The sequence below is a fragment of the Salvia miltiorrhiza genome, chromosome 1 (assembly GCF_028751815.1).
Source record: "Salvia miltiorrhiza cultivar Shanhuang (shh) chromosome 1, IMPLAD_Smil_shh, whole genome shotgun sequence".
In the NCBI taxonomy this organism is placed as follows: domain Eukaryota; kingdom Viridiplantae; phylum Streptophyta; class Magnoliopsida; order Lamiales; family Lamiaceae; genus Salvia; species Salvia miltiorrhiza.
Window position 1 is genome coordinate 70487530 of NC_080387.1, and position 24747 is coordinate 70512276.

A 24747-nucleotide genomic window follows, 5' to 3' on the forward strand; every position below is an offset into this window, starting at 1 on the left:
GCTCTTAAACTCGTATATAAAAAAGTACTTATTTGAATATTAAGCCAAAGGAGAAGGAAGAAAATGAATCAAGATACAAGCAATAACACCAAACCACAAGTCATGGAGATATAGGCATTTGTTTCTACTATCCAACAACATAATTTTCTACACATTCAGTTTCAAAATCCAGAGAGTGAGTTTAGTGAGAGGGGGATGGAGTAAAATGAATCAAGATACAAGCAAAAACACCATACCACAAATCATGATGATTTAGTGAACAAATCAACATTAACATATAGATAGAAAACTGTTTGTTGCAAGTGATACACCAAACCACAAGTCATGGAACTCCATTTGTACATTAATACAACTTCTCCAGATCATCTTTAAACTTGGCCTTCAATTTGAGTGCTGCAGTAACCAGACCTGATTCTGGAGTCCACGGCTCCGGCAACAACTTGATCTTTGCCGGGGTCTCGAACTTGTCCAGTTTCGCTGCTTTTGCCGCCTGTAATATCCCCACGAGCATAAACAAAACTCGAAAGAAATGGGTTCAAGGGAACAAACAAACCTTGGCTAGCGATTGTTGAACCTCTTTCTTAGCCTCTGGCATTTCACACCAGCTGCTGCAATCTCCTAGGTTGGAGCTGTAGATTTAGATAGTTATGAATTTGTTCTGTGCATAAAGATATTAGCTTCATTCTAATTTGAGTCATGAGTAGATCTTGGCGACAATGTCTGGGAATTACATTGTTTTATGATCTCAAATTTATTGGCAGTGTGAGCTTTTTGAGGCGAAACATTATAAATTTAATTTAATTTATCTCTTGTTTTGCCATGGGTTTGTAGTTTTCCTTCATGTATTAAATTTCCTCATTTGGTTTGCTGTATTGATGCAACGTTCTTCATTTGGTTTGCTGTTCTTCATCACATATATAAGCAGCAAAATAGGATGAAAAGACAAAACCCAATCCCAGAAAACAAAAAAATCAAAAGGCTCATTCATCACCAGACAAAACAGAGTCTAAGAAGCCTATGCAAAAACTCAAGAATTACTATTTCTTGTTATTTAGAGAATAATGTGAAGAGACCTTAGCATATATTCTACTTGTTGCCACTCTCTTTGAACAGACGCGAGACGAGACCAACTCTCCACCACGGTGTCACTGTCAACGACTCGTTCTTGTTGGATATAAGGGCAGGGAGACCATTCTGGGCTGACGTCGTCTCTTTCAAACTTGTCCTGCAAACGACACGAAAAGACATAAGACTTGATAAGTCTATTTCAAGCCTGCCAACATTATTAAAAGGCCAGAATGTGGGATACATACGCTGGAACAAGTGGACCTTCATAAGCAAGTGTTGATACGCCTTGTCGCTGCTTGTGCTTCGGATTAGCTGTGCACAGGACATACACACGCCCACGTCGCTTCACAGTCCGACAAAACTCACACAACTTCTTGACTGACGAACGGACCTTCATCCTGGGATGGGCCAGCAATGATGCCATTAGAACAGAACAGTCATACAAACATGTTAGGATGTTCATGATTTGTAATGATACAACTCAAGGTCCAAGAATATCAGAAGGACTTGGCCACTAAACGCACAAACAGAAGCAAACAAGCAGAAGATCATTTAAAAACGTGTTCCAGATTGGTATACGAAGCCCTAACATGGGGAGCTCTATTCGAGTTGATGATCTAGCAGCTCAAACTTCAATTGATGATGCAATGTTTGAAAACTCGAAGTGGCTTCGAGGCCTAGAGGGTGTTTGGCTAAGCTTAATTTCAAGAGATTATAAGCACCAACAACTTATGAGATGTAGTTTCTCGAAAGCGTATAAGTTATTAAAAGGTTTGGATAATTGAGATTATCAGCTAGAGAGAGAATATTTTGCTACAGATAGAAAATCGAAGAGGGATAAACTTGAAAAGGTATATGATGAAAATAACAAATTATAGCTACATAACATTTGTAAAATGATTGCTGCGTATAAAATTATGAAAAAATAAGTTGGGTTAGAGGAGCTTATTTTTTCAGAAGCTTATTTTTAGAGCTTATAAGCCATTTAGGAGCTTATTATGCCAAACACTTCAAAAGAACTCAGCCATACCCTCTTAAGATGAAGCATTTCAGAAAACATCATATAAACAAACTAAGATGTCACAGCAACCACTATCAAATTGGATATAAATACCATTTCGGCCATGCCATTAAAGATAAGAATTCAAGATCAAAGAAGATCAAGGGGGCTAATCTACCAACTAAAGGAACAAAAGCAATTTGATGAAGGATTAACTACTTTGCACCTATTGAATCAGTAAAATGGTGTTCCAGATTGGTAAATCAATCAGAAACAGAGAACTAGATTCGAGCAGATCATCAAGGGGTTCGAACTTTGATTGATGATGCAGCATTTGATGAGAAATAAAAGGAATTGAAAACTCGAGTGGCATAAGATGAAGCGTTCCAGAAAACATCTATAAACAAACTAAGGTGTCACAGCCAATGTTGTGAAAATCGCTGGAGGTGGATGCCTTGAGGCGCGCCTCAAGGCAAGGAGACGCTGAAGCGCACCAATATGTGCGCCTCTGTAAGATTTTTGTGTATGTGCGCCTCGTCGGCGAAAGGAGGCCGCCTCGAAGCACAGAGGCGCTGAAGCGATGCGAGAATGTATGAATCGGGAGATGCAGGCATATTTAAATAAACGTGATTTCGGCAACAACTTCAAAATTTTAGACGTGATTTCAGCAATTTTACCCATAAACATGGATTTCAGTAATCACACCAACACAAATCATTCAATATCTTCACCATTAAAAAGAAATGTAAGGTGATATCATCTTCCATAAATACCTTTTCTTGGTTCTGCTGCTGGTTTTACAAACTCTGGAATTGATGATGCAGACGAGGGAGAAGGGGAATTAGGGCTCAAGAAGGATAAAAGAATAACTGTATACAATACAACCGCACACGCATACACGCTAATTGAGCGGTAAAATAACAGAAAAACCGAACGATTATATGAATAGCATAAGTAAAATTCATTCAAAATCAAAAGCTTCTATCTCATCATACTGCAGCAGAGAGAGAGTTGATCTTGCAAAAAACTCTAAAATTCATCGGATGCAAAAGTTTAAACCAAATGAAGAGCGATAATGAGCTAAACTTACCTTCAATAGCAGACTGAGTCACTGAGGATTGACGCTCGATCTCCGTTTTACAGAATTGAGATTAGGGTTTTCGCTTTCCAAGTCGAAGTGAAGAAGAATTTGAAGATTTATCTCTTTTCATCCATGAGAAAAAGCGTGCCTTAACTTTTACTTGCCTATTTTTGTTTTAACCTTTTCTACGTTACAATATTTGTTTTTTTTTAACAAATAAGAGTGCTTCCAATCTATATCTATATCTATATATATATAAAAGCTCATCCAACTTCACAATTTTTTTCCCGCCCAAAACTAGAGTGTAATTTCTATACTAATCACTATTTAGTCATATCTTAAATTTGGTAATTAATAATTAATTAAAGCATTAAATTTGATAATTAGTTGATATCATAAATATGTCAATATTGACTAATTCATTCACATATTAATAGTCGGTTATATGTATACACATGTATATAATCCAATATAGTACATAACATATGTATGTACATATCAATGTACTTATTTTTTGTGATTTATTTCATATAATATAGATAGTTTATAATTAGTACATAACATATGTATATTTATGATGATATATATATATTTTTTGTTTATGGTAATTAGTTCACACCTACAAATATTATAGTATAGTAATTAATGATTCCTTCAAATATATTCATTGTCCATTATATATAATGTAAGAATAATGAATTACATTATAACATGAAATATGATAATTTCTCACACAATTTCAAATTTTCAATTATTCCATTAAAATTCTAATTTTTTTTTGAAATATTTATACCAATTATATTTGATCTATAGATTCTAAAAGAATAGTTTTCTTTCACAAGCAATAAATAACTTTTCTACTAATCTCTTTATCTTTATTTCAACGCTAATCTTCTTATTTTATTCGTTAATTTTTCTACTAATATTCTTATTGTATGTAAAAGAAAACTATTCTCATAAATAATAAGTTATATTTTTTCTACTAAAATTAACTTACTAATTTTAGAATTTTATTTTTATTTTTTAGTTTGTCTTCATTTTGTCTACTCCAAATCATATTGGTATTTTTTGTTATAAATTTTCTATTATTTTAATTAAAATATAGTTAATTTTGTATCTCTAAAATATATTAGTTATATATATATATATATATATATATATATATATATATATATATATTAACTATGAAACAAAGATTGGCTAAAATAAATTAAAAGTCACTTTAAGATATAAACTATGAACCATTTTTTGCATTTAGATCATAAAGATATACATTGAATTCATCATTTTATTGGATGGTCCTGGGTTCCAATCCCCTATGAGCCCCCCCCCCCCCCCCCCCCCCCCCCCCCCCCCAAATTCATCACTTTTACTGCAAATGAACTATCATTGCACCCCGTGCAATACACATGAAATATTTTCGTATTTTCATATATATATATATAAGCACAACCATTTTCAAAAATAGTAAATTATTTTTTCCCGTCAAAAATCACTTTACTATTTTTAGAAATAATTATATTTTTTAATTTTAAAAATGGCATATCATATTTATGTATTGATAATTTTGGATCAACAATTAATAATTAATGTTACAATGACATAACTCATGACAACACATTAATTTTAATATTTTAACTGAATGTTATTTCTATAGTGACATGTAATAAACTTAAGAAGATTTACTTATATACAATTAATAATATATTATGTTATATAAATGGTATATTCCATAAAATATGTATATATATATATATATATATATATATATATATTGATTTTAATCTATAATAGATAAGATATTATAGCCTATGAATGTTCATTAATTTAATCTAATATATATCTATAAAATAATATTATAGAAGGGGCAAAAACATGCAAATATTCTAAAATTATAATTGTTTAATCTAATATTCTATAAAATAATACTTTTATGTTATCTTATGCCATTTTTTTGTCATTCAATTTATATATTCCATTAAAAAATTAATTCATTTTAGCTTCAAATTTATCTTTAAAAAATCATAAATTCACACGACAAAAGAGTATAAATTTTAGTGTGCTCAAAACAATCATCAAACTTCTTCTCATCTTTATTGTCTGATACGCATTAATTTAATTCTTTGATTCACTCTAGCATTAATGTATTGTCAAATACAATAAATATGAACATGTTAGGAATATACTTGTATAATTTTCTTTTACAATGATTTTCTTAATCATTTTACAGAATTCAATCAGCCTATATAACTGGGACGAATGAAGTATTTTGAAAAAATTCAGAGTTGTATATTATGCATCAAATAATAAAAATTCTAGAAAATCTTTTTACTACTATGCATAAATAAAGTTTTAGAAAAAAATTATTTCTTAATAGAAACCTAAAATAAAAACATATGAATATTTTGATGAACATTTTAACTAGCTAATAATGATAGTTGATAAAAATATGTTGTTAATTGATATTGGTCATTGATTTAACTTACATACAACTATAAAAAGTCACCTTTATTTAAACAATTATAGTATTAGTGAGATCTCTCTTATATAAGTTTAAAAAATTATCAATATTATCTTTTAAATTATACAAATATTAGTATAATATAAAAAGACATTCAACATTATAAAAAGTATAGATTACTTATACTTTTAAATAATTTAGTTAAATAACTATTACCGTGCATCGCACGGGAGCAAAACTAGTATAAATATAATATAGGCCTCTAAACACATAAATTTTTAGCCAATCTGCAAATGATTACATTTTTATTTTAGTATGTAACATATAAATTTTTAATTTAGTATATTTTTACCACAAATTAAAATCTTTAAATTTAAATTCATTTCAAAGTTAATTAAGCTAAAATACATGATTTTAGGAAAGTTTATTTGGAATACAAATTTGCTTTTATTTATAATAATTAACACTTTTATACTATATTATACGCGCGCATACTGCAGCACCCGCACATGAGCATTTGTGAAGAAATATAACTTAAATATAACTTTTTTCTTTTTTATAAAATTATTTATAATAAAAATGTGAGAGGGATATTCATTATGAAACAAGATTCACAAAAGAGAGCTGAACTAATCGTTGGCTTTTAAAAAGAAAACAATAAATTCTCATGTTTACACCTTTGAGAAGAATAATTCAACTGTAAATGGTCTGTTATGCTTCAACAACAATGCAAATAAATAAAAGTGTAGATAGTTGTGGCAAATTATAATCCATGGTCTGTTATGCTTCAACAGCAATGCAAATAAATAAAAGTGTAGATAGTTGTGGCAAATTATAATCCATCATCTATAACATGGTCAAAATGTTATCTGTACACGATCTATTGTGTATGAATACATATCATATATCACTAGAGAATTGAACAGCACTTCATCAAGAAGCAAACCATGTTCATACAGCCTTCGGCTGTATCTGCTCGAAGTCGAAAACCTCGAACATAAGTCGCCTAACGTCTGGCTTCCCGTAAACAGCATACGCAAGGCCATGAATCGCTTGCTGAACCGAGGTTGTAGCTGGATTTCTCAGCCTCCGGTTGTGCTCGTACGAGTCCTGAACCTGATCGCTGTAGATGATGAAGCGGTGAAGATACTTCTCCCTCAAGAACTTGCCGCAGAACTTGTTCATCAGAAGACACCGGTGCTTCTCCTGCAACCATTTCCCGGGAGCATCGATATGCTTCATAAGCAACCTCTCCGCCATCACAAGATCCTGCCACCAGTACACCCTTTTCAGATAATATTTTACAACAATGGCAGCATTCTTATCTTACTTCTGAAACTTGAGAGCATTACCTGGATCTTCTGACCCACATATTCCAAACGCTCGAAGCAGAACCGTGGATGTTCAAACTTGTGTTTTGATGGATGCATGAAACAGAGCTGCGTTGCATTTCAAGCAAAATGATATTAGAAGAACATAACGTGTGTGGACAGATGTAAAGCCGCATATTTGGTGACTCGTAAACTAAATCATATAAAGCTTAATTTCTAGCATTAAATTTAAATTCAAAATGCACTTAAGTCTTGAGTTCTAGAAATACTATTTCAAAATGTTATACATCCCTATTTTGGGGAAAGAAAAGGATTGATTGAGGAGATGATTATAAATAACCTGCAGCTGTAATGTCAGAACAAATATCACATATCTTGTCCAAGAAACAGAGATAGTTGTGCATAAAACATAACGTCATTAATCAATTCAATGATGCTAAAAAAATACCTGCAATCCTAAACCAAGCTCGATATTCCTTGCTTCTGTTATCTCAGGTATCCTATCCACCATAGCCAAGGGATATCCAAGTGTTCTCATCACTTGAGGCCTACAATCAAAATCCCATATGTTTCCGCGGAATCTGTGCATACCAGGTGGTACACATGCTCTGAAAAGCCTAGGATGAGCAAAAAGAGCATCTTCCGGTGGCTGAAAACATCAAGGCAGATATAAGTCGATGCTACCATCTTCTTATATGCAGTTGTTGCATTACAAATGCATCTTTTACCAGAAATATTATATACTATGATTAACAAAGATGTTAATAACTGACTTAACAGATATGGTCGTGCAAGTGCCACCTCCAGATTTTTAATCGCACGTATGTAAACTTGGTGAACAAAGTATTCAGTGATGCAGCGTGAAAAAAATCCACATATCCAAGTAATTTATTTGTTTTGCACATCACGTTATGGTATTTGGTCTAAATGACATGAAATTTGAGATCAATCGACATTAATTTCTGGTACCTTACTATCATACCTATAGATCTCAAATGCATTCGCACTATCTACCACATGTTTGCAAGGGCCATGTAAAAATATTTGCTTTTGACCACAATGAGAACTTTGTGTCTCATAGGAATAACATTTCTCACTTTTTGCAGATAATTTTCTACATTAAACATTTAAAAGGGGGTTGTAGGTAAAGTAATGGAAAATGGCACATGGAAAAAGTGGTGCTTTACTTGAATGCAGAGGTAACAAACAATTACAGTAATTCTTCATAAAAAATCATAATAGTTTCGCATTAGAAGTAGAAGATCAGTAAAAAGTTTATAAATAAGGGGGAAGAAACAATTACCTTATAAGCAGCAACATCTTGCCAACTAAGTTTTCGGCTATCAAACTCAACAGAAACATAATCTATATCCTCAAGCTGTCTCCTCATTTTAGGCTGGCAGTCTTCAGCCTCCGGGTCAAGCCCAAACACTTCAAAGAGAACACGATACACTTCTGGCATGCCGAAACACAAATATATAGCCCCAAACAATGCCCAGAACACAGATCTACCAAAACAATATCACCAGTCCTGTCAGAACTTGAATAATAACTAGAAAACTAAATTAGTTAACGTACTAAAATACAAACTACAATTGTAGGTTCATACAAGATGTTGATTAATCGAAGACGATACTATTGAATTGTCAAACTCAAGAACACTAGAATGCAAGCAGAAAATCATAGTTCCAATATAAAAATCAGACCACTCGGTTGGAGTAGAAAAATCATACTCAAGATACAATGTAAATAAGGAGGCCAGCGAGACCATAAGTAACTATGTTATCCATTTCCGATTCTATACTGAAGCAAAATAAGTCTATGGGCAATTATAGCCTATAGTATGAGTTTCTTTTCCTAGATAACGAAAACCAAATGTAAATTCATCGAAGTATGCCAACTTGATCACTTAATGATATCAATGCGATGCAAAGCATTACATGCTAAACAATGAACTCAAACCTTTTCATAGAAGCAATCACATTGTCAATAAGACATATCATTGCACAGAATCCTGCCAACATCAACTCTACGAATTCTATAAGAGATCACGAAACACAGATTGATCAGTCATTCAACAGCCACTTAAAGCAATACTATGGTGATTTCAAGGCTATATATTGCAATAACTTATTATTTGATGAATTCAAACCATAACACATCCTATCATCCAGTTATAGTGTTATACTCCCTGAGGCTGGTCTATTCACGAAAGCCACAAATCACATTCACTTTTCCAAATGAACTAGGACAAGTGACATACTTCACCGGAGGCTCCCGGTCTTTGCGAAGGAGCCTGTCTATATCATCATACTGGAAAACCAAATTCTGCAAGCTAGCAGCTTTAATCCACTTGGGCAAAAACCTCTTCCCAATCAAAGCATAGACCCTCTCCCTCATCGGCCCCGGCGACTCCCTCGGATAGCGCTGCAAGAAGAACTCACACAGCGCGAGCTCCAGCACATACTGCCCCAAGAACGACAGCCGCGAATGCGCCGACCTCACATGCCGCACATTAGTCCTCTCACAGTGAGGGTGCTGAAACGCCATGTACAACAAAGAATCGAACTGCTTGGCCGGATTATCGTCTCCGTAGCTATCCGAGGGCTCCAAGGGGTAACCCAGCGCCTGCTTCGCCTCCAGCAAATACTCGTCCATCCACGTTCTATCGGCATTGTTCAATCGCTGCGAAGGGAGGCAAGAGCTCAATAAAGGGAAGGACTTGAGCGATAATTGGGGGCTGTTGAGGAATCTCTCGGCCAATCGCTTATCATCCAAGGGCGGTTTGAGGATGAATCTTTTAGGGGGCGCCTTTTTCTTGGGGGAGACTACTTTCTTGCGCTCCGCCAACTCTTTCAGGAGGCGTTGGGGGCTGTTTTGAGGGAGCTCCTTCGGGTCGGCGGAGGCGACGGCTAAAATGTGGAGATTTGATGGGGTTTTGGGGAGTTTGAAGTGGGTTTGGAAGGAAAAGGGAGAGAGTGAGGAGGAGAAAGAGAGTTCTATTTTGGTGTGCGGTGTGAAAGATGAATATAGCTCCATTTCTGGAGTGATGGAATTGGATTTTTTTACGAGAAATTGTAGTGGATTGGGGAAGCCATTGATTGAGGAGGTTTTTGCAGGGTTTCTGCTGCAGAGATAAGGGACACAATTGGATTTTTATGAAAAGATTAAATGCGGAATGCTAAATTAGTAGCGACGATGCAACATATTTCCGTGTAAACGTGTGTTTGTTGTAGCGCTTTCAGGACTATAGACAAAAAAAAAAACTCAAGTAAATTAATATTTCTTTCGTCCTAACTAGCTTGAGTCATTTATTTTTAACACAAAATTTAAAAAAATATTGTTTAGTATTTTAAGTGTGTTATATTAAATAATAAAATGAATAAATGGATCAGCTCAATTAATTACAAAATTTGATGATTAACATGCCCTAATTTTTGCATAATTCTTTACATATAAAAATGACTCAATTAAAACTTGAAATGGCTTAAAAAGGAATTCGACTCGAGCTAGTTGAGACTGATGGAATAGTATTTTCTCTCGTAGGATACAGTGGTACATGAAAATATATAATATATGTGGAAAACTTCGGTTGTGTCTTGCGTGGGAGGGAAAATAATGCTCACAACAATTTTGCTAAACTGATCATGTCCCTCACATTTTATTAAATTGAGGTGGTCTCCTGTAAAATTGGATTTATGGTGAACCGCTTGCACAATAATATTATTTCAATATACAAATAATACTTTAACATTTTAAAATATTATTTATATGTTAAAGTAATATCATTGTGAAAGCGGTTTCATCATAAAATCAATTTCACATGAGTTTTTGTGTATTAAATTTATGATTCGAGTATAAAGGAGGCGGTCTTTATTGAGTGTTTGCTTTGTTATTATGATATTAAACGAGAGTTGGGACTAATTTCTTCCAAACATAGAACTACACCTAGTAAAACCTGTATTTAATTATGAATTATGATTATTGATTAGTTGTATGTTGCAATCTCATGCGTACAACAGTAAATTGGGAAAGAACGAAGAAATCTAGCTAAGAAAATCGAAAAGAGAGAATTGTGACTGTTTTTTATGACTTAAATCTATTACTTTTTAGCATAAGGCCCCTTTTCTACAGCCTATCAACTAAAAATCTATGACTAAAATTTAATACCAATAGCCCATTAACGAATGTCCCTTCATCCAAGTCTCATTAAAACTTTTATGATGAAAATTTAGTGGAAAAAAAACATCAAAAAATGTTAGCAATAATTATCTAAATAATAAAGTTTCGATTACATGTATTTTCTATCTTTGGGAGTTAATGATTCTCTTTCAAGATTGTCGGATTTGATACGTGTCTTTAAATCTGCTGACTGTGTTTCAATAGTTGATGACAAAATCAAGTTCTTGTATGTGTGTATATTAATTTAATGATTGAGTGATTAATATTTAAAGTTAAAAGTTTCGAATGTACGAAGAACTTCGAACGCACTGAAACAATGTCAGCAACAGAATTCAAATTGGTTGTACTGGGTCGATATTGCCAACAGATAAAGTATGCAGCCAACTATACATGTGACACTTGATTATCTTTAAGAAAGGTTAAGAAGTAAGAAGCATCTTTAAGAAAGGTTAAGAAGTAAGAAGCATGGGCCAAACTAGAAAGTCATTTTCCTATAAGAAACATATGTAAATACGCATTTCATAACACTCATACGCTCTTTTGCTTATGTTTCAGCTGAGGTTTGGAGATTGGGGAGTCCGAATTTGGTGCTCCTTTGTGGAGTTGGTCTGGTGGGAGTTTATTTTCTTGTGCCATTCCCCTTGTTTTTTCACTTATGTTCTGTATTCTTGGTACCTCTGGTACCCGGTGACCCGTTCCGGTCTTTTCCTGAATGAAATCTAATTTTTCTGATAAAAAAAAAAACGCATTTCATAACACTTAAAAATACACATACCCTTTTAATGAGTTTCTTATCCTTATGAAACTATTTGTTACATTATGGAGTATATGAATAAAGATGATCAACTAAAATGAGGGGAGGATTGTGGCCAAATATTATACTAGTAACTATTTTCTACTCATTCTTAGCATATGTCAATGATCAGCTCATGAGTCTTAGAGGGTGTTTGGCTAAACTTATTTTAAAGAGCTTATAAGCTCTTGGAGCTTATAAGATGTTTCAAGAGCTTATAAGATGTAATTTTTAAGAGCTTATAAGTTGTCAAAGTGTTTGGATAATTGAGCTTATAAGCTAGAGAAAGAATTTTTTTGCTAGAGAGAGAAAATATTTTTTTAGAGAGAGAAAATCGAAGAAAAATGGGCTTGAATGATATATGATGAAAATAATAAATTATAGTTGAAAAATAATTGTAAAATGATTGTTACATATGAGATTATAAAAAATAAGTTGGGGTAGAGGAACTTATTTTTTGGGGAGCTTATAAGCTCTTAGAGCTTATTTTTAGAACTTATAAGCTGTTTAAGAGCTTATTTTGCCAAACACTTTGAAGGAACTTATAAGCTCCTAAACAGCTTATAAGCTGTTTTGAGGAGCTTATAAGCTCAGCCAAACACCCTCTTAAGCCTATCTTTGAAATATTATAATTTCCTTCACAATCAGTAGGGTAATTGATGTACCAACTGATGCATTGAAAAGGAATAACAATATGAAAGTGATGAGATCTATATGAGATGAAAAAAGTTATTTTCTTCTTTTCTTTCATCTTAATACATATGTTATTTTGCTACATAATATAGCTGTTATTTTGCTATGTACTTTAATAGTGAATATATTCTCTCTTTCAATACCTGTCTCTTCTGTTGTTTTGTTTCTATACTACAATACTTAAGGGCTCATTATTGTCTTGAAATTAAAAGTATGCATGAAATTAAATGTTATTGGCTTCAGTTTTGCAAGGAAGACGATCGATGCTAGTTTGGATGCAAAATGGAAAAATGTTGTATATAGTTGTGAAACTTGATTTTAAAACTTGGTAGATTTTGAAAAAAAAAAATTAGACTTTTAAAAGCTGTTAGATTTATATTTGAAACTTGTTGCAAGAAATTCTTAATTATTGTAAATGTTGTGTAATTAGATATACGATGTGTAATATTTTTTATTATCAATTAAATTTTATTTTATTAAAAATTATTATTGTAAGGGCTCCAAATAACAAAAATGGCATCATCTCAAGTATCTATGAAATCGATTATTTTTCACACTAAATTATCTACAAAATCGATTTTAACTGGTGTCTATCAACGTTCTTTAAGCGTTCTATTAGCGAAAAACACACAACTTAAAAGGGTGTTGATAAAAATCAATTAAAATCGTAGATAACTGCGACATTAATTTTTAATCTATTTTTATCGGCGCTTCATTCACGACACCTATAAAACACCGATTTCATAGCCTCTAATTTTATAGGCTATGAAATCGGTGTTTTATAGGCTATGAAACCGGTTAAAAACCAATTTCTTTCACTATTTTTTCTTGCAGTAATTATTTCAATTGAGTTCTTATTTTAGTCTCCAGCTCGATTTACTAGTCTAAATAGGGGACAATAATTTATTAGCATTAATTACCGCTTTTGTTTGATCGGTCTATGTGAAAATAATATGATCTAACTCACTGTTTTACATAATTATACTTGCGCATTTGTGCCGTGTTATTAATTTCACAAACATTAAGATGGCGTGTTATTTCATCACAAAAACAAGGTATATATGCACGTGGCAAAATAATACGCGCCACCTTCCAACGTTTCATGTCAAGATTCGAGAGCTAAATCATACTCCTATAATAATAAAATTGATACAACTTGAAAAAGTTGAAATATATTTGATAAATTTTATAAGTTGAGCTATAATTAATAGTAAAATGGTAAAAATTTGGGTTAATTATAAAATCTATTATGAAGTCGAGGGCAACGGCGGATCTAGTATGGAGAAAGATGATACATTTTTCTTACAGTACTTATGAAAGCGAGAGAAAAATCATTATCTACACTTTCGACCCGTACACGTTCATACTATAATTTGTCACACCTCTAAATACAAAATCCCAACTCCGCCGCAGTAGAAAAAGTTGAGCACCACGTTAAGACTTTCACAAAATCTCGAAAGATATTAGAAATATGAGCTCACACTAAACCAAAAATAGAGAATAATTCCAATCCAAAAGTAAGATGTTTTATTTGCTTTTTGTGGATTTGTTTTCGATGTGAGAGGAAGCAATAAAATGAAGTGGCATATAGTGAACGAATTAGTGATGACAGCCTTTCATTCACTAATTCATTTTCCGTATTATGTCGGGGCATAGTTATAAAGATTGAGAGATGAGTATATTATTGATGCATCATTCAATCAATCAATAAAATATTTTTTCCATTATAGATGAGTAGGGCAGAGAGAGATGAAGAATGGAGCCCTCCCAACTTCGACAAGTATTCATCCAAATTAATGGAGACGAAGATATATACCCCAAGAAGGCCCATTTCATTTAATCGGAATTAATTTATTGAATTCAATAAAAAGAAGAAGAACATGATTGGGAAATTAGAATGGGGCAGAGCAAAGTTACTCAACTTTTGTTGATGTGAAGTGAGAGTAGGACCTCGGTGGTGATAATGGAAGCATAATAAGCAGATGTGGCATCCATTATTTAAGACTCGCAAGTCACATCACACTACTAAGCACCCAGCTACGGGCGCAGCTGCGCGTTCTGTCCTTTAGCTAGCTGCTTAATAGTGTGACAAATTATTCCGATGGAAATGAGAAATACACTTGAAATCTTCTATTCTAATTTTGGCGGCCACATTCAGTGTCCTGCTAGGTTGCTATCAGTTTTTCAATTTTTTTTCAGTTTCAATATATTACTCCCTCCGTCCATGAAAGAACTTCCTAGAAGGGAGTGACACGGATTTTAAGAAAAAATATTGTTGAATGTATTGAGAGTGGATAAAAGGTAGTTGAATGTATTAAGAATGGTGAAAATGTGTTATAATTAATATTGGGAGTTGTGAAAAGTGAAAAGTAAGAGGATTATAAGCGGTGGGGTATAGTCCAAAAATAGGTAGGAAGTTCTTTTGTGGACGTCCCAAAAAGGAAAGATATGAAGTTCTTTCGTGGACGGAGGGAGTATGATCTAATTAATTTTACAAACATTACTCACTAATTCAAGTAGAGTTATAATTTTTTATATATTTAATTTGCATTTTTCAGTTAAAAATAATTATTTAGGTTGATTATTTCGATTTATATTATTTAATTAACTTTTTTGTAATAAATATTAATCATGTGCTATAATTTTTCATATTATATTTTTTTTATAATAAAATAGCATTGAAATGATAAAACTAATAGTGACACACAAATTTGAGACATAGAATCACATTTGAGTTCAACAAATGGGATTGGATTGTTTACATGTATATTTCCAATTTTTAATGACTTACTGTACAGTTGATTTGTATTTTTATATGTAAGGGTGATTATGATAATAAAAAAAAGTTATCTCGTATAAATTATAGAGTGCATTTATATATTGATATGGATGATATTATGATTTTTTTTTATAAATTATAGAGTGCACTTATATATTGATGTGGATGATATTATGATTTTCTTTTTTAAATAGCGACCCATGATAAAAAAAAAAAAAAGATTAAGCCCAATGGGGCCTAAAGATATTGTACTATTTTCCCAATTTATTTTAGATCTCATGGAAATATTTCTCTTTAAAATTACAGACATAAATGATGCAGTCAAATTTGATGGGTAATTCCAAAAAGCATAGGGTTTCATTTTGAAGTGATAACGCAGCGCTGATGATCCAAATCAACACTGACATGCCTCGATTATAAAACCACAAAGAAGTTGTTGCCAACAAAATAAGTGGAGCTCCTCATTAGTCTTTGAGAGAATCTTTTAAGCGAATTTTATTACAAAAAGAATCTTAAAGATACGATGTCAGTTGATGTCACTTTTCATTGCAAGAAACACTATTTTCCTTCAACAAGAAACACTATAGATCTTAAATGACAAATTTACTCCTCCGCCTTTATAATTGAAAAGACCATTATACTCTTAACTTAGCGATGTCTATAAATAATTGGATTTTTACTATACAACACACGCACACACTATTCATATATTTCGCATTTTCTCCACAATTCAAATTCTAAGCTACCATCGAAATTTGTTCATTCTTTGCTGATATTTTCTTGTTTTCTTTCAACAATCAAGAACAAACATTTTATTGCTCGGGCTTTCGTTGGTATTCCTCTCTGAGAAGCTTGGACGTTCGGGATTTAGACCAAATCTCCAATATTCCTCGTCATTCTTTTCTATTTCCACAAGATTTTTATTCTTTTTTTTATTATTATGTTTATACGTATTAATAACTTTTTGTATATTTTGAGGAAGTCTTCCATGCTAAAGTGCACACGAGAATTTGTGTAATATTTTTGTATGAAACATGTAGATCAAACAAAAAAATATCGAATAAAAGAATTTACTTATTCTTTAATCCTCTATATATGCATAATGTGCACAAGTGAAAATGAAATGATAACCAGTTACATATTCTTCTAATTTAGCGATATCTGCAAAAGATTATATTACAAAGTTTTGATCGCAACTAGACTCTTCTCTCGTCGTATGATCATGTCATTTTTTTAGATTGATTTGACTGTGATGTAAAGTCATTTTGCCTTCCCCCCTCTTTCTGAACTCTTTTTTAGACTTGGTAAACCCTAAGACTAAAACAGTGAATATTTCTGTAGAGATCTGGACTTGGTCCACATTTGATTCTATTGCCCATTGATTAAATTTTGTGCCTTTGTCCCAAGTCATAGTCGATAACCCCAAGAGATGACAACCAACAATTTTACTTCCACTCTATTTTCACAATTTCTTACGTACATCTCTCATCTTCCCTAACATCTATACAATAATCAAAATAAATAATATAGAAAAGACGAGATTAGTTATCTAGCCTAGAATAAATATACAATATGAGAGTGAAAGAGGTATTATTTATTAAGGTGAAATAATAAAATAAGATCAGATCACCTTGTTAAATAATATGGACTACCAAACGCTCATATAAGCCAAGATTATTTAACAATCTTGGCTTATACAGTGGACCAAACACACTCTAATATTATAAGGGCCCGTTTGATATGGGTTTAAAAGCAGGATAAGTTAAATTATATGGATTTATGCAGTGTTTGGTATTATGTGCTACTAATATGGTCAACTCCAGGTTTATCTCAAGACCCTAGCTTATTTTGTGGGATTAACCCACACTAATTATACCACCCTCCCCATGGGATAAATTTAATACCGAGATGTTAAAATCCAAAATTGATACCCTTTTCACGCCAAACGATGCTGTGAGGATACCAATGCCTCCATATTATTTTCAGATTTGAGGACACGAATGTCTTTTGGTAAAATATGCGAGGATAATTTAGGTATTTGATATGTTAATCCAACCTATTTCAATGGATACCAAACACTTTTTGGGATTAATTAGAGCATCCACAATGGTGGGTGCGATGGCCGGATCGAACCCGGCCTATCGCACCCACCACCATTGTCGCTCCCGGGTGCGATGGAGGGGAGGCGTGCGTTCGCACTCGACGAATGTGGGAGCGAAGGAGGGGGCGTGTAAACACGCGCCCCTTTCCGAAATTAAAAAAAAAAATTAAATTTTAACGGTCAAATGACCGTTGCCTTCAACGGTCTTCGACCGATTTTTTTTGTTTTTTTTTTTTCTTTTTCACCTATATATATCCCCTTCAATCACAAACACAATTCATCCAACAATTCTCTTCAACTCCTAAAAAATGTCTTCATCCACCAATTCTTCCAACAATAATTCTTCCTCAAATTCTTCATCCGAAGAAGAAGTTCATGTTGATCCCGCACAACTTCCTCCTCTTCCCGATCCTACTCAAGCCCCCGATTTATTTTTTATGAGATGTGCTGTGAATTTTATGCAAGTAGCAAGTTCATATCGGTTCGATCCACCTCCACAACGCCAGCGAAAAAGCGGGCAGTGGTTCGTCGTGACCGTGAAGGTGGAGCCGAGCGCCTCCATCGCGATTATTTCACCGTCGATTTCGCATGAGCCGGGAGTTGTTTCTACGCATTGTCAATGCGCTAGAAGTCGATCCTTACTTCCAACAACGTCCGGATGCTGTTGGCCGGGTGGGCTTCTCCCCGATCCAGAAGTGCACTGCCGCTATTCGACAATTGGCATACGGAAATTCTGCTGATTGTTGTGATGAATATCTCCGTATAGGAGAGACGACGGCGTTGGAATGCTTGAAGAAATTCTGCAAGGCCGTCGTTCGTATCTTTGGCGGCACGTATTTGAGGCGGCCAACAACTGCCGATGTGCAACGCATCACTGCAATGCACGAAGCCCGCCATGGGTTCCCGGGAATGTTGGGGAGCCTAGACTGCATGCATTGGGGATGGAAGAATTGCCCCGTTGCTTGGCACGGCGCCTACACTCGAGGGGATCAAGGCGAGCCAACAATTATATTAGAGGCCGTTGCTTCACAAGATTTATGGATCTGGCATGCATTCTTTGGAGTCGCTGGGTCCAACAACGACATCAACGTGCTCCACCAGTCCACGCTATTCAACGATGTTTTAGCGGGGCATGCAGCGGCTGTGCACTTCCTCGCCAACAATTCTCACCACACTCGAGGATACTACTTAACAGACGGCATCTATCCGGACTGGCCGGTGTTCGTGAAGAGCTTCCAGTTTCCGAACGATGAGAAGAAGCGGAGGTTCAAGGTGATGCAAGAAGCTGCAAGGAAGGATGTGGAACGAGCTTTCGGTGTTCTTCAGGCTCGGTGGGGTATAATTAAGGGACCGTCACGTTTGTGGAAGTCGGAGCAAATGAGTTCGATCATGTTTGCATGCATCATATTGCACAACATGATCATTGAGGAAGAAGGTGGAAATGCAAGTAATTTCGACGGTGACGACGGCGAGGGACCAAGTTCTACTCCTCAAACACAATTCAATTCCGGAGCACCACCGGAGTTCGCCGCCTATTTGGCACGGAATGCAAGCTTGAAGGATGCACGATTGCATGCTCGCCTCCGCGACGATTTGGTTGAGCATATATGGGCACGCTTTGGTCCGGTTGACCCGTAGTTCGACGGCTTTAAATTATTCGAAAATTGGATGTTTTAAATATTTGTTGTTTTTTTTTTAATTTTATTTGTAATGTTTGGATTTTTAATTGAATGAATTTTATGTTGTTAAAATTGAAGTTGTTTAATTTAAATTGAAAAATGAATAAAAGTAAAGAGAAAATGAAATTAAAATCTATTGCACCCGGGTGGGTGCAATACCATTGTGGGAGTGGGTGCAATAGAAGTGGGACCCATGGTATTGCACCCACTATGGGTGCAAGCATTGTGGATGCTCTTACCAATAATATCAAACACCCATATGAGATTAGAAATCATGACTAATCCACACTAAATTATCAGGATAATTTATATCCTGATTAATCCAATACTGAAAACCAAACGGGCCCTAAGATTCAATTAGTAACGTGTAATGGCGACGTATGTTTAATTACACTTATTAGCCAAATGGAAGTTTGAAAAAAGATTTTGACAGTTTTTTGTGGAGGATAAGAAATTTCTTAATTTGGCGCCATCCTTTCATAAATGTGACTCCCACCACACACTCTTCACCAAAATCTCTTCCCACCCACATTCCCATTTTCTCCTAATATTATCCAACGCTTTACTCATATCTCCACTTAAATTAGAGCCCTAAAATGGGGAATTCAAATTCCTCCCCAGTGATGATAATAATTAGCATGGTCGCCAGAAATGGAGAATATATATGGTATTGTACGACCTGCAGATTTGTTTAAGGATTGTCATCTCGCAATCCATGCTTCTGTACATAGGCCATGGCTATGTTTAAGATTTTCCCTCTCTTTTTTTTGCCGCAATAAATGAGCTTTTTAAGTAAGTAATCCATGGATCTTCAACCAGACGCTGCAAACATGTCTACCAAGAAGAAGGACCTTCTCTCCACTGCCATGAAGAGGACTAGTGAATGGTTTGATTTCGATTCCTCTCTTTTCTTTCATCGATTCTATTCATTTTCATTATCATCGTCATCATCCAGTTATGGAGAATTTTTCTTCTGGTGTTTCGATAGGATTTTTTCACAGGAGATTCCTAGTGATGTAACTGTGAATGTTGCAGGAACTTCCTTTTCTTTACACAAGGTGCCGTAACCGTTTCTTAATACTCTTTTTAAATAAACAGAATTAGCAATCATGCATTAATTCAACTTCAATTCAACACTCTTGCGACGACAGTTCCCATTGGTCTCAAAATGCGGATATCTGCGGAAGCTGGTGTCGGAGTCCTCCGACGCCGACGTCTCCGCGGTGGAGCTCCCCGACGTCCCCGGCGGGGCGGAGGCGTTCGAGCTGGCGGCGAAGTTCTGCTACGGCATAAACTTCGAGATAACCACCGAGAACATCGCGATGCTGCGATGCGTCGCGGAGCATCTGGAGATGACAGAGGAGTACGCGGTGGGGAACCTGGTGGCGCGATCGGAGGCCTACATAAACGAGGTAGCGCTCAAGAGCCTCGCTGGCGCGGTCTCCGTCCTGCATTCCTCCGAGAACCTCCTCCCCACGGCGGAGAAGGTCAAATTGGTCAGCCGCTGCATCGACGCCACCGCGCTCGTGGCGTGCAGGGACTCCCGATTCGCCTCGCCCGATCCGTCCGCCGGAGCCGCCGCGGCCGCCGATTGGTGGGCGGAGGATCTCACCGTGCTGCGGATCGATCTCTTCCAGCGAGTCCTCATCGCGATGATGGGGAGAGGGTTCAAGCAGTACGCCCTAGGCCCGATCCTCATGCTGTACGCGCAGAAATCCCTTCGAGGTTTGGTGAGAGGTCTTAACCCTAATTCATTAACCTGAAATCAATTTCAATTTATCAATTAATCAAAAATTGAATTGATGTGGTACCGTGCAGGACATATTCGGGAAGGGGAGGAAGAAGATGGAGGCGCGGCAGGAGCATGAGAAGAGAGTGGTGTTAGAGACGATAGTGAGCCTCCTGCCGCGGGAGAGGAACGCCATGTCAGTGAGCTTCCTGTCGATGCTGCTACGGGCGGCGATATTTCTGGAGACGACGGTGGCTTGCCGGCTGGACCTGGAGAAGAGGGTGGGGATGCAGCTAGGGCAGGCGGTGCTCGACGACCTCTTGATCCCCTCCTATTCCTTCAACGGCGACACGCTCTTCGACGTCGACACCGTGCAGCGGGTCGTCGTCAACTTCTTGGAAGCGGAAATACAGGATGGTAGAGTGGGATCATACAATCCAGATGAAGATTTGGAGCGTGTGACTAAATTGATGGAGGATTACCTCTCCGAGCTCGCTTCTGATCTTAATCTCTCCGTTTCCAAGTTCACATCTCTTGCAGAACTCATCCCTGAACACTCCAGATCAACAGAGGATGGAATGTATAGAGCAATCGACATCTACTTGAAGGTTCTTCTCAATTCTCATCTTCAATTAATCTCTACAAATTAACTTATATCATATCATATCATCAAATACAAACATATATGCATGAACAGGCTCATCCTGCATTGAGCGACATGGAGAGGAAGAAAGTGTGCAGTGTGATGGACTGCCAGAAGCTCTCCCGAGAGGCGTGCGCCCACGCCGCTCAGAACGACAGGTTACCGGTTCAAACGGTGGTGCAGGTGCTCTACTACGAGCAACAGCGTCTGCGGGAAGTGATGGACGGCAGCCTAGCCGAATCCCCTGCTCTGGCACCGAAGCTGACGCCCTACACGGTGGACGTCCACCCGGTCTCGGACGAGCTCTCCAGCCTGCGGAGGGAGAATCAGGACCTGAAGCTGGAGCTGGTGAAGCTGAAGATGCGGTTGAAGGAGATTGAGAGATCATCATCTGGTGAGAAGCCTGCAGGCGCTACGGCTATGAGTATGAATAGTCCCTCCAAACCTCCTCTGCCTAAGAAATCATTCATGAGCTCTGTGGGGAAGAAACTTGGTAGGATTATGAGGGCTGATGGACTCTCGCCTCACCCTGCCAAAGGTAGGACTAAACCTAATAAAGACAGGCGCCATTCCATATCATGATACATTTCTTCTTGCCTTTGTTTTTTCCTGATTAACTGATTTTGGGGGTTGTATATGCTTGTACAAGTCGTTCGTGCTTGTGTGTATATGTAAATTATGTTGTGAACTTGAGTGCAAATTGGTGATATTGATCGATGTGATTTTGAGATTATTTCAACAAACCTAATGTCAAGATACGTTATTATTATTTTGAATAAGGGATTATAGTGAGTAAAATGGAGGCTATTGTGAAAGATAGTTACCAATTTAGAAAAAAATTGTAATTGTTCTCATCACTTGATTGTTAACGGATAAAAAAAATTAATCGTTTAATCGCGTTTTTAAAATAATGAATCAACTTGTAAAGGACAAACAACACCAAGTGACTAAAATTTAACTGAAAATTTTGCTAATTTGCTAGAATATCGTCACAACATTTACTAAAAACTAAGATAATGTTTTCATGCTTGTAAGCTCAATTACTTGATTCAGCGTGAGACAATATTATGTTGTCATGAAAAATTTGTTGTTCATGCTGTCGTTTTGGTTTCTTGTCTGCACGAGCATATGACACATTATGCCACTAAAGAAATAACATGAAGAAATTAATAAATTTTATCAAGCACAAAAAATTGCCACGGAACAACAATATGAAATTATATAGGTGTACAAAAAATATTTATAGAAGAGAGTGACATGAGTTTTAATAGAAATGGATTAATGCATTGTGAGTGTAAAGAAAGAATCTCATCTTAATGGTAGTGATTTAATGAATAATGGGGGATAAAAGTGATAGGTCATATGTGATAGAATATGTAAATAAGTTGGTAGATTAAGAATAATATATTGTGAGGTAGTGTCCATAAATAGAATATGATATGGGTTAATGTCCAATAATAGTCTCACCGGCGACGTATATGTTCTATTTTGTTTGAAAATTGGGTTGTAATTTGTGTGGATATTTGGTCTAATATGTAATAGTATGATTGTTCTTAATTCGTTAATGTAACTTGTATCTATTGAATATAACTATTTTTTATGGACGTCTAAAAAGAAATATTATGATTATTTTTTATGAACGAGGAGTGCATAATAATAGGTTTAATAACACAGGTACCGTAATTAGTCTAGGCCCAAAGGGACCCAAAATCCTTACAAGCCGTTATGGCCCAAGACCACTGGCAAAATAGACGGGATAGGCCCAAACAAACCGATGTGTGTTCAGAGCCCAGGCCCTAGGCAGAGCCTGAGTTTGATGGGCTTTAGATGTGCTCTATGTGGCTTGGATCTGGTGGGCTTCTTGTAGGCCATATATCTTAACAAAAAAGAAAAGTAGGCTATGTATAGTGTTTCCTTATGATTGAATTTTTTATATTTACTTGTGACATTTTTGCACTTTGCATGCTAAAGCACATAAGTTCAGTAAAAAATATGTATACACGTATATATTTTAGAGTTAATTGTTGTGAATAACACAACTTTTACACAAGATTTCTAATTTTTCACAAGTAAAAACATGCAATTACAGCCACTTTTTTTCAACTATAACGTCCTCAATGGAACCCTAGTTGCACTTCAAGACCCTAATCAAATTATAAGATATTAGAAAATCATAAATATATTATACACCCTAATCGTTCGTATTAGATGAACCCATAAAGTTTTTTTTTTTTTAATTTGTTACAACCAAAGAAAGGAAAAAACTCACTCACACTCTAGCTCCTAAGGTGACTCGAACCCCCGACCTATTGGTTGGAGGAGAAGCGTCTTACCAACAGACTGCGCTTCATCGTCAAGATGAACCCATAAAGTAACTAGACAAAACTCTACATTCAACAAATTAATTATCACAATATATAAGAAATTTTTGTTTGAACCACGCTCACGTTTACTTTGAATGATTAGTCTTGATAGATAAAAATAGTAAAGGTTGATCTCATGTTTACTTATATGGCTTGAAACTTAATTTGAAATATCATAATGCCCTTTAATTATTTCTATTATTAAAGCTAATTTTATTTTATTCATATTCCATTAAAAAGGTGAAATTGGTGAGTATAAAAATACCCAATCATTCATATTATCAATCATGCAAAGCAGACGTCCCTCACTGTAAACATAACTTAAAGAAAGTGTAAAGGTCGACGGTGGATATCGATCTCACGTACGTAGACCATGAGTTGTTTTATTATCAATCTAATAACAAAGTAGTATATAAATATATATAATATGTTTCTCCGGCAGGATTCATTCATGTACATAATTGGAGCTCCTTTTTTAAATTTGAAAAGGAATCTATTGTTCACTTGGTGGCAGACACATCAAAACATTTAAAGTCAATATATTAGTGGAAAATTATTTTCACATGTGGTAGGTGTGAGATGAAGACCATAAACAAATTTTAAAAAAGACCTAGCTACAATATATATAGAGAGAGAGCTATCAGCTATACTTTATGTGGAAGAAGTACCTCAGGCTTATCTAGATCACTTGCCCCAATCTTGTTCAACATTAGATTTCATAATATTATAACTTATACTAATCTTTTTTTTTTTTTTGGAAGGATATATGGTATATATTACGTATACTATATGCACGTTACATACATTTGATGACATATAATGTAATGATTATTCCTTGAATTAA

General features: G+C 35.4%; 4 protein-coding genes across 4 annotated transcripts; 2 read left to right on the forward strand and 2 right to left on the reverse strand.

The window, feature by feature from the left end:
* Positions 1-251: 251 nt before the first annotated feature.
* LOC131012497 (uncharacterized) lies at positions 252-1492 on the reverse strand. Its single transcript, XM_057940490.1, has 4 exons — positions 1310-1492; positions 1074-1225; positions 554-629; positions 252-490 (listed from the first exon to the last, which is right to left on the reverse strand). The coding sequence occupies exons 1-4, from the start codon at positions 1490-1492 to the stop codon at positions 344-346; spliced, it is 558 nt and encodes a 185-aa protein (XP_057796473.1). The 3' UTR covers positions 252-343.
* Positions 1493-6432: 4940 nt separating this feature from the next.
* LOC131005656 (ribonuclease III domain-containing protein RNC1, chloroplastic) lies at positions 6433-10143 on the reverse strand. Its single transcript, XM_057932678.1, has 5 exons — positions 9205-10143; positions 8245-8449; positions 7390-7590; positions 6963-7049; positions 6433-6879 (listed from the first exon to the last, which is right to left on the reverse strand). Exons 1-5 carry the CDS (start codon positions 9978-9980, stop codon positions 6562-6564), a joined length of 1587 nt encoding a protein of 528 aa, XP_057788661.1. The 5' UTR covers positions 9981-10143; the 3' UTR covers positions 6433-6561.
* A 7932-nt stretch (positions 10144-18075) lies between these two features.
* LOC131005657 (protein ALP1-like) lies at positions 18076-19391 on the forward strand. The gene has a single exon (XM_057932679.1). The coding sequence runs from the start codon at positions 18078-18080 to the stop codon at positions 19125-19127; it is 1050 nt and encodes a 349-aa protein (XP_057788662.1). The 5' UTR covers positions 18076-18077; the 3' UTR covers positions 19128-19391.
* A 181-nt stretch (positions 19392-19572) lies between these two features.
* LOC131005658 (BTB/POZ domain-containing protein SR1IP1) lies at positions 19573-22283 on the forward strand. The gene is made up of 5 exons (XM_057932681.1): positions 19573-20054; positions 20157-20226; positions 20320-20898; positions 20987-21505; positions 21595-22283. The coding sequence occupies exons 1-5, from the start codon at positions 19972-19974 to the stop codon at positions 22120-22122; spliced, it is 1779 nt and encodes a 592-aa protein (XP_057788664.1). The 5' UTR covers positions 19573-19971; the 3' UTR covers positions 22123-22283.
* Positions 22284-24747: the final 2464 nt, after the last annotated feature.

What these genes read in the sequence shown, in the direction of transcription:
- LOC131012497 (XM_057940490.1), bottom strand. Translation starts at nt 1,492, where the DNA reads ATGGCATCATTGCTGGCCCATCCCAGGATGAAGGTCCGTTCGTCAGTC. An exon ending in GTCCACTTGTTCCAGCGTAT is followed by an intron (nt 1,226 to 1,309) that starts GTATCCCACATT and finishes TGTCGTTTGCAG; the next exon opens with GACAAGTTTGAAAGAGACGA. An exon ending in CAAGTAGAATATATGCTAAG is followed by an intron (nt 630 to 1,073) that starts GTCTCTTCACAT and finishes CTAAATCTACAG; the next exon opens with CTCCAACCTAGGAGATTGCA.
- LOC131005656 (XM_057932678.1), bottom strand. Translation starts at nt 9,980, where the DNA reads ATGGAGCTATATTCATCTTTCACACCGCACACCAAAATAGAACTCTCT. An exon ending in AAGATGTTGCTGCTTATAAG is followed by an intron (nt 7,591 to 8,244) that starts GTAATTGTTTCT and finishes TGATGTTTTCAG; the next exon opens with CCACCGGAAGATGCTCTTTT. An exon ending in AGCTTGGTTTAGGATTGCAG is followed by an intron (nt 7,050 to 7,389) that starts GTATTTTTTTAG and finishes AATGCAACGCAG; the next exon opens with CTCTGTTTCATGCATCCATC.
- LOC131005657 (XM_057932679.1), top strand. Translation starts at nt 18,078, where the DNA reads ATGAGCCGGGAGTTGTTTCTACGCATTGTCAATGCGCTAGAAGTCGAT.
- LOC131005658 (XM_057932681.1), top strand. Translation starts at nt 19,972, where the DNA reads ATGGATCTTCAACCAGACGCTGCAAACATGTCTACCAAGAAGAAGGAC. An exon ending in ATGAAGAGGACTAGTGAATG is followed by an intron (nt 20,055 to 20,156) that starts GTTTGATTTCGA and finishes GTGTTTCGATAG; the next exon opens with GATTTTTTCACAGGAGATTC. An exon ending in CTTCCTTTTCTTTACACAAG is followed by an intron (nt 20,227 to 20,319) that starts GTGCCGTAACCG and finishes TTGCGACGACAG; the next exon opens with TTCCCATTGGTCTCAAAATG.